At 43.7% G+C, this 18,245-nt stretch overlaps 1 protein-coding gene across 2 annotated transcripts in view; it reads left to right on the top strand.

The window, feature by feature from the left end:
• Nucleotides 1-3,037: 3,037 nt before the first annotated feature.
• Nucleotides 3,038-18,245, top strand: part of PRELID2 (PRELI domain containing 2) — a 75,527-nt gene continuing 60,319 nt past the window's right edge. For both annotated transcript variants that reach the window (XM_065875309.1, XM_065875308.1), the window contains exons 1-2: nucleotides 3,038-3,112; nucleotides 16,914-16,971. In XM_065875309.1, coding sequence (XP_065731381.1) covers nucleotides 3,038-3,112; nucleotides 16,914-16,971 — 133 coding nt within the window. The remainder of the gene's footprint in view (nucleotides 3,113-16,913; nucleotides 16,972-18,245) is intronic.

Below are 18,245 nucleotides of genomic sequence, written 5' to 3'. Positions count from 1 at the left end.
AGCTTCCGAGTGCTCTGATGTCCTTGGAACGGGCAGGTAGCGTTTGTTCTTACACAAGGCAGTTGGCCAGCCAGCCCAAGTAGAGCCAACAGGTGCTGGGTCCTTTAATCTTTCAGGACACAACCTTGGCCTTTTGTGGCTGGTTAATCAGGAGTGGGTGAGCAGCTGTCCAAGGATACATTCTGGAAGAAATCGGTGGTCCGGGTGGAGCGTGGGCACAGGGTCCAGTCTGGTAGGAGCTTCTCTTTCACACCCAGTATCCAGCTGCTGTCTGGTTGCAGGGGGAGATTAGAGACACCATCAACTCCACAAGTAAATTATCTCTCCTTTGTAGGCCTGTGTAATTCCCCAGGGACATTGGTGTTTGTTCTTTTCCTGTAAGGATGGGTTGGTGATATAGTAGAGTTGCTTTATACATACATTCAACATGTAATGGCTTTGGTGCCTAACTCTCCACCCCACTTCTCATTCAGTATTTCAAGGTAATGCAGCCCATAGGTTTAGTAAGGTGGGGATTAAGAATTAACTACTGGGTTTAGCAATTTGGTCCTTGGTGACCTTGACAGCAGTAAGTTCGGTGGAGTGCCAGGGGCCTGAACTGGCTGGAGTGGGTTCAAGAGATTATAGGAAAAAAATGGAGCAGAGAGTTGAAATAGAGCTGGAAGAAGATATGGGGTTAAGAGTAGATTTTTTTTTTAAGATGGAAGAAATCACAGTGTACTTGTATGCCTGTTGTAATGATCCAGTAGAGGCAAAACTGATGATTCAAAAAAGAGGGAGTGGTTATGGCTTGAGATGTCCTTGAACCAGAAAGAGGACAAAGAACTTTTACGGATGTGGTAGAGCTGTGTAGGGGAGGAAAAAGTTTTCCTTGACCCTCTTAGGGTCCCTGGCTAGATGTGAAAATTAAACTGACAAAGACAGATTAACAGGAGAAAAGCATACACATTTACTTACTGTAAGTTTTATAAGTGACATGGGAGCCTTCATCAGGAAATGAAGACCTGAAGAAACGGTTAAACCTAAGTGTTTTTATTCTAGGTTTGATGAAGAGTGGGCAGTTGTGGAGAAATGTGATAGGACAAAGGGTACGAGGTAAGTGTAGCAAACTGGGGGAAACTGGGCAAGGCCTGTTTGTTCGGATTCTTCCTGGTGATCCTTCATCCTGGAGATGCTTCTTTCCTCCGGGTATAGAGGGGCACCTGTTAGAAGAGGGTCTGACCTGCTTCAGGGGAGAAGGGTGGGGGACAGCCAGAGAGATCTTCCTGCTTCTGCTGTTTTCTCAGACTCCTTCAGCTTAAAATATCCTATATGCTAAGGTGCATGTTTTGGGATACTGTGTTCTGAACCTCATCAGCTGGTTGTTAAACACAACTGTAATTAAATATTAAATTATATAAATTTACTATTAAATAAACAATATTTTAAAAGGTAATAGATATCCAAAAAGCTTCCCTTCCTAACTTCATTACTACCTTTACCATGGTCTGTGTTCTTGCAGTTATGTCTATTGTGAGTGGGTGGTGGAAATGACACCATGCTGGTCATTTCAAATTGGCCGTGGTGGGAGTATTTACACCACAAAAATTCCAGCATTAGACGTCAGGGCCTTGTTTTGGTTAGTTTTTTAAAGGAGAGCTGTTTGTTAACCGTCTGCAGTCCATGCCTGGATTTGGTGGATAAGTGGAGAGATTGGCCCTCAACTAAGTGGCAACAGTTTGTCCACAAGAACAGGAGCGAAGGCAGGGCATTTGGACAGGTGGGTAGATAGGTGTGGTAGAGAGATGTTTCCTATTTACTAAGGGAAAAAGGAAGCAAGGTAATCACCTGAGAATAAGGCTGGGGAGGGAGGTGTTGGAGGTTTGAAGAGAGAGGAGCCTGGGACAGTAAGTGGGTTAGAGAAATGCAGTGTTTTTGTCTAAGCACCATTAAAAAGGCCCCTTGAGGTTGGTGGTTATGAATCTAAAGAGAGGCCTGGGTGTATAGTTTTCCTCCAGGCCCTTTCAGTGGCTTGGGTGAGGCAGTGAGTAAGTGGAGAGCTGGATTTATCCAAGGCTAGGGTTTTGCCAGTCCAGTATGACTATGTGTAAGTGAGATTATAAAATTATAAATGAAAAGGCCACCACCTCAAAGACCTCCCTTATTTATCCGAGCTAAAATCATGCCGCCTGTAACTTTGACCTATTATCCTGCTTCTTTTTCTATTTTGTTTATTGGGTGTTAAATCATCTGACAGCAGGCACTGTGCTTTCCTTACTGCGGAATCCAGTGCCTACCACAGTGCTTGGCACATAGTAGGTGCTCGGGAAGTAACATGTTGGATAAATTATTGGATTAATGGATTCACTTGCTTGCTCCATGGTGTTTAACCTTTCATGAGCGTAGGATTTCCTTACGGAGTCAGATGCAGATACAGGCCATTTTTAAGTACCTGAGATGCAACCTAAAGCCTCAGAGGCAGCTGCCCGGGTAGTGTGAGTAATGCGGTTGCTGGTCTTTGTCACACAGGACTCGGCAACACGAGGGGGGTTATATTACAATCCCTAAACTTGGAGGGAGGGTAGTTTATGTATTTATTATTACTTTTTTTTAGTGCTTCCCACAGCGGCTTAAGGCTCCAGGAGAGGTGATGACAAAAGCCCCAGTAGCAAGGTCCAAGCCTCCAAGGAACTGCGCCGCGGCTCCCGGGCGTATACTTGGGTCCATAGGCGTGGTCGGGGGCGTGGCGTGGCCAGGACGAGGCGTGACCGGCGCGGGGAAGGGCGGGGCCGGGGCCGGGCTGCTCCAGGCGCCTCCAGCCAACACCGCCAGGGGCCCCGGCACCTCCCGCGCCCGCCGCCCGACGGGACGCTGGCGGAAGGGGGCGGGGGCGTGACCGACTGTTTGGTTCTCTGGACAATAAAGTTTAGAAAGTTTGAAGAAGGAGGAGAAAAAACCTCCCACGCCCCTTCGGCTCCCCTGGCGCGGACGCCTGCGGCCCGGCACATACAGAGCTCCAGCAGCAGTGTGCTCGCGGAGGCGTGGCAGGCGCGCCGGAATGGGGGTCACCGTGGACGTGCACGAGGTGTTCAAGTACCCCTTCGAGCAGGTGGTCGCCAGCTTCCTCCGAAAGGTATTCGCCCCGCTCCGTCTCGGCCGGGGCTCGCATTCTCCCGCGGTGCCCCGGTGGCCCAGCGGTATGCGCTCCGGACAGCGGGCGCCCGCAGCTCCCCTCACCTCCACTCTGCACCCCTCTGCCCGCTCGGAGGTCCACACCCACGGTCGGTCTCCCCTTCCAACTGCGGGTTTCCCCTCTGGGATGTGCTGGGCGAGGGCGGGGGTGGATTTCCTTGAGAGCTCCCCCACCAGGATGAGGGAAAGGCTCCGTGCGCGGCAACACGTTCACACCCTGCCCCAGCTGTAGGGAGAGTCGCGGGGAACCCAAGTTCTGGCGCCCCGGTGAGGCTGCACAGGGCTTCTCGATCTCTCTAGTACATCATTGACTCCTTCAAAGATAGTGGAGGCTGTTGAAGCCGTCATCTCCCACCTCACCACTGTCTCTTTCATTAACAGCTTGGGACTTTGGGCAGTCCCCATGCCTTAGTTTTGTAATATGTAAAATGGGAAAAATAATAGTAACAACTCAGGAGTTGTGAGGATTCAAGTGAAATCATTCCCGTAAAGTGCTTATCACAGTGACTGATGCTTGCTAAGTTCTTTAAAATATATTGTTGTTGTTTGTGCTACCATAACTGTGCACCCTAGCCTCAATATTCAGTGGCCCTCTTTATCTCAAGGGCTGCTCCTGGGACTGTGGCTCGTGACAGTAGAATGGGAAATTTCTTTCTAGTCTGGTTCTGCCTTTAGTTAGTTCACTTGATGGCCTTGGTCAAGGGTCATTTTCTCTCTAGGCTTCAGTTTCTGCATCTAAGATGTGTCCACTTAAAAAAAATGCACAACCTAAAAGTTGAGAATTATGTTTTATTGGGCAGACTTGCTGAGGACTTAAGCCTGGATACAGCCTCTGAGATAGCTCCTTGGGGCTGGTCTGAGGAGGTAAGGGAGGGGCCAGGATATATAGGAGTTCAAACACAAAAAAGGATAGTTGACCATACAAAGATTACTGCTAATTAAAGAAAACGGGACATCTCAAGTTAATGAAATTAGTATTTTTCTGTGTATGGAACAATGCAAGAGTATGGGCTCATTGAAATTCCTTTGATAAGTGCCTTAACTATCTAGGACCTGTATCCTGTTTTTCTCTGTCCTGAATCCCCTCAGGGTGCACCGCTGGGGATGGCTGCAGAGGCTGAAGGACTTATGGCCACAACATCGTTTGTTCACTGAAATGGCAGGTGACATTTTTTGTCCACAGATGAGTGTTATATCAGATCTTCTTTCGGCTTTCACGATCTTGAGGAAGATTTGCAAGAATTGTAATTTGCCTTGGACAGCTGCCACCGGCAGTGCTCCCGGTGTGCCACCTGGAAGCCGGGAGATGGATTTTTTTAAGTGATAAGACCTGACCTCCATTAGAGGATGCACTTGGGGGCCCAGGTCACAAAGGAGTGAGTAGGACCCTGGCTAACATGATGTTGCCATGGAGGCCTTTTGGGCGGGGGAATGTCAGCTGGTTAATATTGTTAATTATCTCCTGTATGTAGTACCTGGTACCTACTAGGTGCTCAGTACAAATCTGATGAATGATGATTGAATAAATGAATGAATAAATGAATTACAGATGTGCTGTAGACTTTGCCTTAGGCTAGGCTTCTGGGCCCTAAAGAGAAAAAGCCAACACCCCATTTTTGTTTTAGGGCTGGCACTTTGGAGTGTGGATTCTCCAGTGTCACTGCCCCTTTGGAAAGCCTTTCTGGATTGTCCTCATCAGGAGGCAATCTCTGCCTTGTCAGAGCTGGAGGGACACTTTGGGCCTCAGTGACCGTCTTCTACAGTGTTGGGTAGTTACTACTGCATGTGTCTTTTCCCTCATTAGACTCTAACCTTCCTCGGGGTAGATCTCACTCCTGAAGAAGCACATAGCACAGTGCCAAGCTCTCATTTAGAGAGTACTTGGCATGTGTCAAGCTTCTGGGCTACATGCTTTTCTTTCATTCAGCAGGTGTTTAGAGACACTTTGTGTGCCAGGCTCCGTGCTGGGTGTAGGGCACCACAGACAGACTCTCTTCTCATGGAGCTGATGGTCTCTGGTGGGTGAGACTGACATTAATAAATGATTAACAAGTGAACACGTAACTCCAGCTGATGATGTGTATTTACACAGGGAAAGTTCACAGTGTTGTGAAGTCCCGGAGGGTGGCATTAGGGAAGACTTCTTTGAGAAAGTGACATTTGTGAAGTGATGGCTGAAACGTGAGATGAGTTTCCTAGGCCAGCGGGGCGGGGGAGGAAGTGCTGTCATACGTTATCGTTTTTACTCCTCCCAGCAGCTTCAGGAAGTAGTTATGATTGACTTCCATTCCATGGTCTGGAGAAACTGCGGTTCAGATTCCAAGTTCCCACAGCTAGCAAGTGGGAGAGCCAGGATTTCAACACATCTGACTCCAAGCTCACACCCCCGAATCACCAGGCTGTGGTGCCTTGCACATAATAGACACTCAGATAAACACTGAAGGAACACAGTGCTGTAGACTCTGCTTTGTGTGCTCTTCATCCAGTCTCAGTTTCCTATTGCCTGCAGTCTTCTCTCAGGGTCTATTCATCTCCGACCGGTTGTGCCTGGTCTAAGGGTATAGCTTTGAAGGTGCGAGGGTGAGAAAATGCATTGTTTTGGTTATCTGCTGTGTAACAGATCACCCTGGTGATTTAGTGGCCTAAACCAATGGTAAGCTTTTGATGGAAAGCTTTTAATTCTCACATTTCTACGAGTTGACTGGGCTCAGGTGGGCAATTTTTAGGTGCCATGTGTTATAGCTGAGGTCGCTTCTCTAGCTGGGTTCAGTTAGGATCTGGAAGAGTTCTTTTTTTTTTTTTTTTTTTTGGCGGTACGCGGGCCTCTCACTCTTGTGGTCTCTCCTGTTGCGGAGCACAGGCTCCGGACGCGCAGACTCAGCGGCCATGGCTCACGGGCCCAGCCACTACGCGGCATGTGGGATCTTCCCAGACCGGGGCACGAACCCGTGTCCCCTGCATCGGCAGGCGGACTCTCAACCACTGCGCCACCAGGGAAGCCCTGGAAGAGTTCTTATACAATACTTAGCAAAGTGCCTGGCACATAGTAAGTAAAAACTGAGGAGGACATTTTGGAAGGTAAGGCTAGGGAAAGTGGAGGAGAACATTTGCAGAAAAGGTCTAGGGGTGGGACAGTGTTATCTCTATGGACATTACACTTGCATTCTTTCTATTCACAAGGCAGTCCTTCAGAGATCCCTGGATGGGGCTATGTGACTGTCTCTAGGATGTCGGTAAATTCAGTTGCTCTGAGAATTTTCACCTTATTTTACATTATTCATTCATTTTTCTTTTCTTTTCTCTCTCTCTTTTTCTTTTTTGGCTGCGCGGCATGCGGGATCTTAGTTCCCTGACCAGGGATCGAACCTGTGCCCCCTGCAGTAGAAGCGAGGAGTCTTAACCACTGGACCGCCAGGGAGGTCCCCACCTTACATTATTTAAAGCCATGAACTCGAAGTCAGTACACCTGGATTCCAGTCATTGTGCTTCCTTCATTAAAAGCAGTTTTGAGGTGGCCTTGGGAAAGTTTTCACCAGCCTATAGTGTGCCCTTGAGCAAATTAGAAAGGGGCATCATCTAGGTGGTCTACATCCATAAGCTCACAGTAAATGGGGCTAGTGGGAGGTGTATGGGGCTACTTATGCAAGTTAGAAAAATGTGCTCCTCCTTCTAGGTGCCCAATGGCCTGCTTGACTGGAAAACCTTGTGCAGTGAGCAACATGCACAACCTTATGAGACAACCCTACTGTCTTAATTTCTCATCTGTGAAATGATATGCTGTGTACCCCACCAGTCTCCCAGGATTGTTGTGAGGATCAGATGTGTAACAGTTTGACAAGCATATGTTTCTTTTAAAGCATAAGGTAGTAAGAATGATCCTTTTGGCAAAATACCTTTTATTTTTCTTTTAGTCTTTTTGTATTTTTTTTTTATTCAAAGGAAAGCACTTGGCAGAAGGGACAATCATAGGATCTCTGGGAAGCATTTAATCTGATTTTGCACAATGGTATGTTTGAAGGTGCTACAGCACTGAGGAAGTTCTATTTTAAATGGAGTCTACTGATCTCTGGCTTTTGGTATGTTAGGGCTTGCCTTCCAAGATATAATATCCTGCTATTTTTAAAACCTGAGGAATGTTTGCTCTTCTTACACCTGCCTGTTGGATACTACAGGCAAAATATTAGCTACATGCTTTCAAAGCTAAGTGGCACCTTGAAAGCAAACACCACAATACTCTTTGTTCGTGGAGTGCAATGTTTCTCGTTGAACTCTTCATGGAGGAGTGCTGTGAAAACCAAAATGGTTTATTCATACGATGCTAAACTGTACTTTCCATGAACTACAGTGTCAGTGCTCTTGACAGTGTGTTTTGGTTTCTTTCTTTGAATGACTCTTAGCTTTCTAGTTCTCATCGTTTATAGCTGTTTCCTTCCTTTTACTTAAAACCATCTGCAAAGAGAACACACTGTTGCATAGATGGATATAGCAGCTGATAGGCTTACTCATCTCTGGAAGCTAACATGGGTCCGTTTAATGGGCTTGCCTTGCATGAGCTGGATTCCTAGATTTCCTAAAAATTTCTTCCTAAATTTTGTCTACCTGAAATTTAAAGTCATACAAAAGGCCATTATGTGGCTTGGATTTTTCTTGTTTATTCTTAAATGAGGCCAGAGAAGCTACAGTTTTTCTTAGCATAGAGTTGCTCAGGTTGATTTTCTTGTTATGCTGTAGGTAAAAGAGTCACTGTGAATAGAGTGTAAGCTTCATGGGTACAGATTTTATCATCTGTTCCTGATGTATCTCAAGTATCCAAAGAGATCCTGGAACATAGTAGGGACTCAGCAAATCCTTATTGAATGAATGAGTGAAATACTGTCTTCAGGATTTAGCCTTATGTAATTTCAGATCGAAGCCCTTGTGGATTCAGTAACATGTCCTTACTCTGGGTACTGTAATCAAAGGGACAGATTAAAATAATTTCTTTGCTTCAACACAGTGGCCTCGGATTTTATTTATTCTAGCCAGGAGCTTGATGTTGTGAACAAAATGGTTTGAATGTTTACCCTTGAACTCAGAAAGGGGATTTATGAATGGCTATTTCCATTTAGAGTAGAAAGTTGATTGGGTAATTAGTAATGTTTCCATTTCTGATCTTATTTTTTCTTCCTTGCGTATCTGACACATGTGTGGAACATCTCTCCCTACAGAGCTCCTGAAATATTGGGAGTGGACCCGTATTTCCAAAATAAGTGATTTGAAAAGGATAGGCCTGGGTTAGCATAATGGTTATTTATCTTTTTGTTCACACTATAATAGTCTTTCTTCACTTTTATCTTCCTATCCTCAGTTCTACTAGAAAATTAGGCGCAACGGGAAGAAGGTGAAGACAGGAAGAGCGTGGACTCTGACATCAGCCAGGTGTCGGGGTGCTTCTAGCTGTGTGAGTTTGGGCTAGTCAGTTCATTTTTCTATGCCTCAGTTTTATCATCTGCATAATATTAATAATATCTTCTGGAGTTGTTGGGCGAAAGTAAGTTGGATAACGCACACAGTTGCATACAATATACATAGTTTAATGTCACCACACAGTAGGTGCTTTCGTACTTGTTTAAAACAAGTACTTTTAAAGTACTTGTTAAAAATCGTTATAGTAATACTAACAGAAATAATTTATGACATGTAAATCCATGAACTTGAAAATAAAAAGCTGAGAGAAGTAGTCTGCAGAAATCTTTTTAACTTGGAGTAATTAAAGGGAGAGTAAGCATGAATAAAGGTGCATATTTGAATTATGACTTTTTTTTTTTTTTTTTTGCGGTACGCGGGCCTCTCACTGTCGTGGCCTCTCCCGTTGCGGAGCACAGGCTCCGGACGCGCAGGCTCAGCGGCCATGGCTCACAGGCCCAGCCGCTCCGTGGCATGTGGGATCTTCCCGGACCGGGGCACGAACCTGTGTCCCCTGCATCAGCAGGCGGACTCTCAACCACTGTGCCACCAGGGAAGCCCCGAATTATGACTTATTTTTAAAATGTCATTTAAATAATATTAAAGCATACTTAGTTACCTAGTAGAGATTGTGGCTTAATCAGTGCCTGAAAGATAGGAAAATTTTAACTATCAAAGTATAGTAGTTAAACATTCATTATATGTCTCCTAATAGAAATCCACAATAGGTCTGTGTATCATTTGGCCCCAGGGAGATGAAAAGCTAAATAAAACATAGCCCTGGCCTCAAGGAGCTCACTGTCAAAGGGGACAAAGGGAAATAAATTAATTTTTGTGATAAGTGCCTTCTCAGGGGCGTATCACAGACATACAGTGTGGTGCAAGATTCTCATGTTTTAATTATAAATCTGTAAGAGCTTTTAGAGTACTTAGAGTTTGTTGCCTTTTTTAAAAGTAAGTATTCTCTCTATTCTCTTCTCCAGTGTGGCGCTTTCCCTAATGCTAGTGGGCAGGGATGTGTCAAGGAGTCCTTGTCGTATCTTCTACAAATTCTGCAATGGTAAAGCATGAGCTTGTGAGGTTTTACTAGTCTAGGAAAATAAGAAATATCTTTTAGTAATTTTTGAGTAATCATTTAAATATATCTGGATTGCAAATGGACACTAATAGTATACTTAATATGACACCACAGTAAGTTACAAGATAAAGACTGAAGTCTTGAAAGTAAGTTTTCAAAAATATTGAGTCATTTTTAGTAGCAAAACCAGTAAGGTGCCAGGTGTTACACTTTACATAAAATTATTTCCTTGAATTCCTATAACAACTCTTTGAGGTAGATTGTTTTGTTTTGTTTTGTTTTTGTTTTTCTAATTTTACAGATGAGAAAACTGTGACTGACTGAGATAATTTGCCAGAGACTCCCATAGGTGGGCTTCAACTGAGGTCTCTTAGATTCTAAAACTCATTCTGTTTCCCAGACTGTCTTTATTTTACTTTCATTTATTTCTTAACTTTTCATTTAGAAATAATTTGACTTACAAAATGTTGCAAAAACAGACAGAAAATTCGTGTCCTTAACTTCCTCAAACCACTATATAATTTTTAAAATCAGGGAATTAACACTGGTACGGTGTTAACTGTCCTATAAACATTATTCAAATTTTGGCACTTGTTTACTAATACGATTTTTTTCAGTCTAGGATTCAATCCAGGATCCCACAATACATTTAGTTGTTGTATCTTAGTCTCCTCGTCAGTTCCTTAGTGCTTTCTGGACCATGGTGCTTTCCAAGAGTACTGATTAGTTACTTTGTAACTTTAAATGCATTGGGTTTGTGTATGCATTTTTTTAAAAAAATAGATCTTTATTGGAATATAATTGTTTTACAATACTGTGTTAGTTTCTGTTGCACACCAGAGTGAATCAGCCATACGCATACATATGTCCCCATATGCCCTCCTTCTTGAGCCTCCCTCCCATCCTCCCTGTCCCACCCCTCTAAGTTATCGCAGAGCACCGAGCTGATCTCCCTGAGCTGTGCTGCTGCTTCCCACTAGCTATTTTACATTCAGTAGTGTACATATGTCCATGCTACTCTCACTTTACCCCAGCTTCCCCCTCCCTGCCCCCGTGTCCTCAAGTCCATTCTCTATGTCTACGTCTTTATTCCTGCCCTTCAACTGTGCTCATCAGTATCATTTATTTATTTTTTTAAGATTCCATATATATGTGTTAGCATACAGTATTTGTTTTTCTCTTCCTGACTTACTTCACTCTGTATGACAGACTCTAGGTCCATCCATCTCACTACAAATAACTCAGTTTCCTTTCTTTTTATGGCTAATATTCCACTGTATATATGTGCCACGTCTTTATCCATTCATCTGTCGTTGGACGTTTAGGTTGGTTCCATGTCTTGGCTATTGTAAATAGTGCTGCATTTAATGTTTAGGGAAGAGGATTTTCCTTGGTGTCACAGTTGTATGAATGATTCTTTTTAATAAACTTCATTATGTCATTGCCACTTATTGGGACATTTTGGTATGAATGAGCGTGAAGTGACGTTGGTTGGCCTTTGTTTAGAATCATAACTTGTCCCACCGGAAGGGCCTTTGAGGATCATCTGGTGGTCTACCACCCGGGCTTCACAGATGGCAGCATCACAGTCTGCACATCTTGCCTCCTTGTCCTTTGTTTCTTCTACTTCACCCTCCTACTGCGAAGGCCAACGAACAGCCATTCAAAATGTCTGTTGACTTAAATGTGTTTAGTCTTTGACATTTTGACTAATCATTTGGTCTTGGTATAAAGTCAACTTTGCTTTTCTTTTAAGATAGACAATAGTATGTAGCTCATAAAGGGAATTTGGCACAGCTCGCAGTGATTTCTTTGTGTAGTTAAACGCCATATCTCTTTTCAATAGCTCCATCCCTTTGTGTGTATATGTTTGGCAACAGCCTGGGTAGCAGAGATTCCCTTAATGCTTATAAAACTGATATGTTAATATACCAGACTCACTTTAGGTCTCCTTAGCCTTCTTTGAAGGACTAATACAGATATATCAGCTTAACTGCTTCCTCGTGCTCTCTTGGATAATGCCAGTTGGAAGTTGGTAAACAATGGCTTCTTTGGATGTCGTTGACTTTTTTGGTGGGAGTATTATAAAAGGCAGGCATCGACTTCTGAGCTTTTTGGAAAGTTGTTTCTTTCTTTTCTTTTTTTTTTGCGATACGCGGGCCTCTCACTGTTGTGGCCTCTCCCGTTGCAGAGCACAGGCTCCGGACGCGCAGGCTCAGCGGCCATGGCTCACGAGCCCAGCCGCTACGCGGCATGTGGGATCTTCCCGGACCGGGGCAGGAACCCGTGTCCCCTGCATCGGCAGGCGGACTCTTAACCACTGCGCCACAAGGGAAGCCCCTTTCTTTTTTTTTAAAAATTAATTAATTATTTATTTGACTGCACGAGGTCATAGTTGCGGCATGCATGTGGGATCTAGTTCCCTGACCAGGGATCGAACCCTGGCCCCTTGCATAGGGAGTTTGGAGTCTTAACCACTGGACCACCGAAGTCCTGGAAAGTTGATATGTTAATAACTCCTTACTCTCTTAAGAGTCGTCTTTATGAAAGCTTATTATATTTTCCCCCTGTAAATAAGAAATGTAAATATACCCTATCTTCATGGATCTACTCCCAGAAATATACTGAATGTTATTCCTGTAGTTAGATGGACTCTATTTCTTGACCTCTCACTCTTCATAGCTATGTATTTGTTTTAATGTGTATTTTGTTTTTTACCCATTATTTTGAAAATTATGGCCTCTTGCCTTTTAATATGTAAAACACATGAAAGCAAGGTATATGACAGTGTAGGAGAGTCTACGTTTTACCCTTGTTAGACTGTTACATACATATAATATAAGCAGTGATATTTGCAACACATTTATATCTTGGGGAAAGGGAAGGGATTAGTTTATACGTTCTCTGAAGAATGTAAAAATTATAAGTAAATTCAGAATGAACTCAAATATACCTTGAAAAATCCCTTGTGTCACCCAGAAAGTATGGCAAATGTGCAGAGCCCTGTGCAGTAATTATTAGCCACTGCGGTTTGTGGTCCACTAATTGAGGTCCAAGGATGGCAAGGGTTTTTGGTAGATATTTGGGTCATCAGTCCACTTTGCTTCCGTGAAAGTCACTAGTGTGGAGCGGGGACCGGAAGATCCCAGGGTTGCCCTGCTCGTGTGCAGGTCTTATGCCATTATGTTTTTAACATGGAGACTCCTTATCTTAACACTTGTTAAGAGATCTACTCATTTTGAGGAGGACAAAATGAGGTAATACATATGGTGACCTCTAATACGGCACTCTGCGCGGGCAAAATAGATGCGCAGTTAAGTCTTTGATGGGCTTGATCCTGATCTAGCTTAACCCTTTCCACTGTCACACTGTGTTTGTACAGGTGTCCAGAAAAACCTGGTCACCTGCTTCCTGTCTTCCCAATTGGCCTTCCTGGTGGTGACCCTCTCTGAGCAGCCTTCCCTCTCTCGACCCCTTGTTAGCTGACTTCAGATACATTTTTGTGAATTCAATCATGAATATTCAAGTTACCACAATATGGTGTCAGAAAATTTTGAGTAATGCCAGGTAGGGGGCACCTCAGCACAATAAATCTTTATTTTAAAAAAAGTTACAATATATGCCTTTCATGTCATGGTATTTAGCTATTGTAAATTAACCTCTGATTTCTTTTTCCATTCTCGTATGGAAGGAGACTCGAGGCTCACGTCTCTTCAACTCCGAAAGTAGTTGCATAGGAAAATGCCTTGAATCTTGCAAATGAGTTTACTAGAGTGAGTAGCTTAGGATTTCTTGTGTTTGGCTGAGGCAACTTCCATTTTACTTTGTAATTTGCAAGAATTGTCTAATGAGTGACCCTTAAGTATTTTACAATGGCTCCTCTTCATGATTTCCCAAGCCCCTGTTATCCCTTCGTCTGATTTATTTTCGCCTTATATATTTTATTTTTTGTTTTTCTGACTAACATGTGAACTCTCTAAGAGGCTACAATTTTGTTTGTTTCATTACTCTGTCCCTAGTGCCTGGAAGAGTGCCTAGGTAGTCGGAAAACTGTTAAGTGAAGAATAGTGTCACTATTATTTAAATCGATACCCTTCACCCTAATAAGCAGATATTAAAGTTATATAAAAGCGTGAGTAAAGCATTTGAGTTTATAATCTTTAGGAATTTCACTGATAACTTTGTGAAGTAATCAGAGCTTGGGAACTTTTTATCATTAGCCCTCTCTGGTGATTATGTTTCCAACCTCTTTCATAATTTAGTTCAGTCATCTTCCTACAGCTTACAGTGTATTTATAATATTCAGTCAGTCAGGATGTATTGATGAATATGATAAAATGAGTAAAATAGAACTGTAGTAGAGGCAATATTCTCATACTCTCATTTTACCTTAGTATAAAAGTTCTGATTTATATACACACACACACACACTAAAAATTAAGGGCATCTGTGTGAGTCTCAGATATCTCCCTCACTTCAAGGGTGTTGTGTAAGTGAAGCCCCCTTGCTGAGGGACAGAACAGCTAAACCTGACCCCGTGTGATGGACATTATCTTCAAAAAAATACTGAAGGTTAAACTTCAAGAAAACAAGCATTGTAATTTTGAGCATTTTTTTCTGGAGCGAACATGTATGGATGAATACATAAATATTTAAACAGCCATGTTGGGAAATTCCTTGGCAGTCCAGTGGTTAGGACTTGGTGCTTTCACTGCCGGGGCCTGGGTTTGATCCCTGGTCGGGGAACTAAGATCCTAAAAGCCGAGCGTGTGGCCACAAACAAACAAACAAAAAGACAAGTTGTTGATTTGTTATCAAGATTGCAGCTGCCCGGATGGGAGTGTGACTGGCAGAGTTTACGGCATGGGGTGTGATGTGGTGTTGGGGATGCCAAGGACTGAGCCCACTGCTCGCTTCATAGATTGGTTCCCCTGGTCCTCGAAGGGAGTAAGGTTTAGTTTCCACATTGGTCCCGGAGGTCAGCAAGGTTTATCTTCCAGATTGTTCATTCATTCGGCAAATATTCGTTGAGTGCCTGCTCTGTGCCAGACACTGAGCTGGCTGGTGGAGATACAGACTTCCTGCTCTTGCAGAGTCTGTGTTCTTATCCCAGGTCTTTTGGGGCCACAGATATCTGTAACAATATGTAAAAATGATGGATCCTTTTCCCTGAAAAATCAGTCACTCTGTCAACCTCTTATACAAACTGATGCATGCAGACACAGAGCTGCCGTGGGGTGGGGAAGAGCCCTGCTCACTGAGTTTTGTAGACCATTTCCTGGGTTCAGAAGGCTTAAAGCTCAAGCTTACCAAGTGGAGGGCCCTGTCCCCTGCCCCCCGCCCCAAGCCTGTTCGCTGCTCTCATCTCCCCCTCAGCACCTTACGGTGTTTTGGGTAAGACTTCCCTGTGATTTTCCTTTCGTATTAGATCGCATGATGAAGCAGTAAACCTCTGGGAATAGAGCCTGACAGGCGCTCAGCAGGCCTGGTCATCAGCCTGCTTGTCCTCTGGCTTTGAGGACTTCTACTGTCTGAGTCTCTTTTTGCATCTGAGCAGTGCAAAGGGTGGGGTTTGAGTGACTGAGGTGTTTGAGGGTAGGTTAGGTGGGCAGGCCTTGAAGGCAAAAGAAAGTATCTGTGGCTAAATTACAGTCTTGATGCTCATTAGCTGGGGGATTTTGAGCAAATGACTTAGTTTATCCAAGCTTAATTTCTCACAAGTGAAAGGGAAAAAAAAAAACAACCCAGAATGTAACTCATGGAATAGTTTTGAGAATTAAACTGAAATAATATATTAAACTGCCTAGGACAAAAATGGTAGCTATTATCAGTTTTTTTTTTCCATAAATTTATTTTTGGCTGTGTTGGGTCTTCGTTGCTGCGCGCGACCTTTCTAGTTGTGGCGAGCAGGGGCTACTCTTCGTTGTGGTGCACGCGCGGGCTTCTCACTGCGGTGGCTTCTCTTGTTTTTGAGCATGGGCTCTAGGCGTGCGGGCTCAGTAGTTGTGGCGCATGGGCTTAGTTGCTCCGTGGCATGTGGGATCTTCCTGGACCAGGGCTCAAACCCATGTCCCCTGCATTGTTTTCTTTTTTCCTTTCTTATTAATTAATTAATTTATTTTTGGCTGCATTGGGTCTTCGTTGCTGCGTGCAGGCTTTCTTTTTAGTTGCAGTGAGCGGGGGCCACTTGTCATTGCCATGCGCGGGCCTCTCATTGCGGTGGCCTCTCTTGTTGCGGAGCACCGGCTCTAGGCGCGTGGGCTCTAGAGTGCAGGCTCGGTAGTTGTGGCGCACGGGCCTAGCTGCTCTGCAGCATGTGGGATCTTCCTGAACGAGGGCTCGAACCCGTGTCCCCTGCATTGGCAGGTGGATTCCTAACCACTGCGCCACCGGGGAAGCCCTGGCAGGCGGATTCTTAACCACTGTGCCACCAGGGAAGCCCTGTCAGCTTTTTATTAACATGAAATTGTGTTTCAGGGGAATTTAATCAATAAATAAACTATTTTTTTGTATTTTTTTCTTTATTGAAATATAGTTGATTTACAGGGCTGTGCCAGTTTCTTCTGTACAGCAAAGTGACTCAGCCATACACATATATACATAAATAAACTATTGAGCACCTGGCATAGACTCCTGTGATTATACTCCTGTGATGCTGACCCAGCCACCAGGCAATAGTACAGGACAATAGTGAAGGAATTCACTATGTATTGATACTAGACCTGATTTAATTTTGTGGCTCTACCACTAACCAGCTGGGTGACCCTAAGCTTTCTGATTTTATTTAGTTTCCATTTAGTTTCTGAAAGATGGGATAATGATATCCCATGACCCAATCACAACAGAGAGGCTGATTTTAGAAAAGATCATGCAAGTAAAGCATTCAACACAGTGCCTCGTACAAAGAACACGCTTCATCTATGTAAGGCTGGTTCAATATTAATAGTATTATTTATTAATTAGCTTAACCTAACCTCCCCCTCTCCATCCAGAGCTAGGTTGACTCCAAAGAAGGTTTCTCCTGATTTCATACATGTCCAGTTGATGACAGCATCTACTTACCTATTCCAAACTAGTAAAATTAAGACTCTTGATTGAAAACTGGCCTTAGAGATTGCTTGGATAATATTTACTGTTTCTGCAAATAACTGGTTACTGTGGAGTAATTCACTTTGGTAAAAAAAAGAATGGTAATTTTTCTTTATGTGTTTTCATTTAGTATCCAAACCCCATGGATAAAAATGTCATCTCTGTAAAAATTGTGGAGGAAAAAAAAGGTAAGTGGTACTGATCTTTGTAAAGATGTGTGTCTTTGTGTGTGTGTGTGGCCTGTTACATATATATATATTTTTTTGCGGTACACGGGCCTCTCGCTGTTGTGGCCTCTCCCGTTGCGGATCACAGGCTCCGGACGCGCAGGCTCAGCGGCCCTGGCTCACGGGCCCAGCCGCTCCGCGGCATGTGGGATCTTCCCGGACCGGGGCACGAACTCGTGTCCCCTGCATCGGCAGGCGGACTCTCAACCACTGCGCCACCAGGGAAGCCCTGGCCTGTTATATTTTAAACAGGTATATTAACAGGTATAGTTCTGTATTCGAGGCGACTGATAGAAAAGAGCACCCGGCATTTCCAGCAGTAGAAGGCTTGCCTTATGCTCTTGTCACTTTCTCCGTTAAGAATTGATGACAGCTGTGACAGTTTACAGTTTTGAACACTTAATGTGTGCCAGGCACTCTTACTTTTATTAACTTAATCCTCAGAACAATGAGGTCACATGGCTATGTCTCTTGATATATTCGTATATCATTTTATAGATGGCAAAATAGATACGACTAATAGCATGTATATGAGATGTGACTGTAAAGCGATTGGATTATGGAATCAACAGTGCTTAACAATATGGTTCAGTATTGACTAGAGTAGGGCTTGACAAATTATGCTTGTGTTGCCTGTTGTTGTAAATAAAGTTTTACTGGCACACAGCTATGCCCATTTGTTTATGTATTATCTGTGCTTACTTCCTTATCACAACAATAGAGTTGTGGTAACAGAGACTGTATGGCCCACAAAACCTAAAATATTAATATTTACCATCTGGCGCTTTACGGAAGATGTTTACTGATCCTTGGACTGGAGTGTAGGAGTCTTTCCTGTTCTCTGTCATTTACATCTCCGGTAGAAGCGTTTTCACTGTCAGTGTTTGAACTCGAGAGCTGGCAATGAAGGAAGCTATAAAGATGCACGTCATCAATGTGTAAACCTTTGAAGACACCCAGGCTCGGTCTACCATGCTCTTGAACCTTCTGAGAAAACGTATGAGATGTTCATTTCGTGACCCTGAGCCATTCTCTCTGTTTGGTGAAGAGAGAACTGTCTTTGCGAGGGTATTTCCTGCACTTCCATAACTCTGTAAATATGATTAAAAGCCGTTTTCTCAGGTCCCTGCACTCGTAGGAGAAAGGTTTTATATGGCATTAGAAAAATCTGATTTCAGGTCCTGATTTTGTTACTATCTACATGAACTAACTTCTTGGAGGCTCTATTTCTTCAT

This window comes from Phocoena phocoena, chromosome 3, assembly GCF_963924675.1.
Source record: "Phocoena phocoena chromosome 3, mPhoPho1.1, whole genome shotgun sequence".
Classification (NCBI taxonomy): Eukaryota; Metazoa; Chordata; class Mammalia; order Artiodactyla; family Phocoenidae; genus Phocoena; species Phocoena phocoena.
The sequence above is the reverse complement of the archived record's forward strand: the minus strand, read 5'-3'. Positions and strand labels throughout refer to the sequence as shown.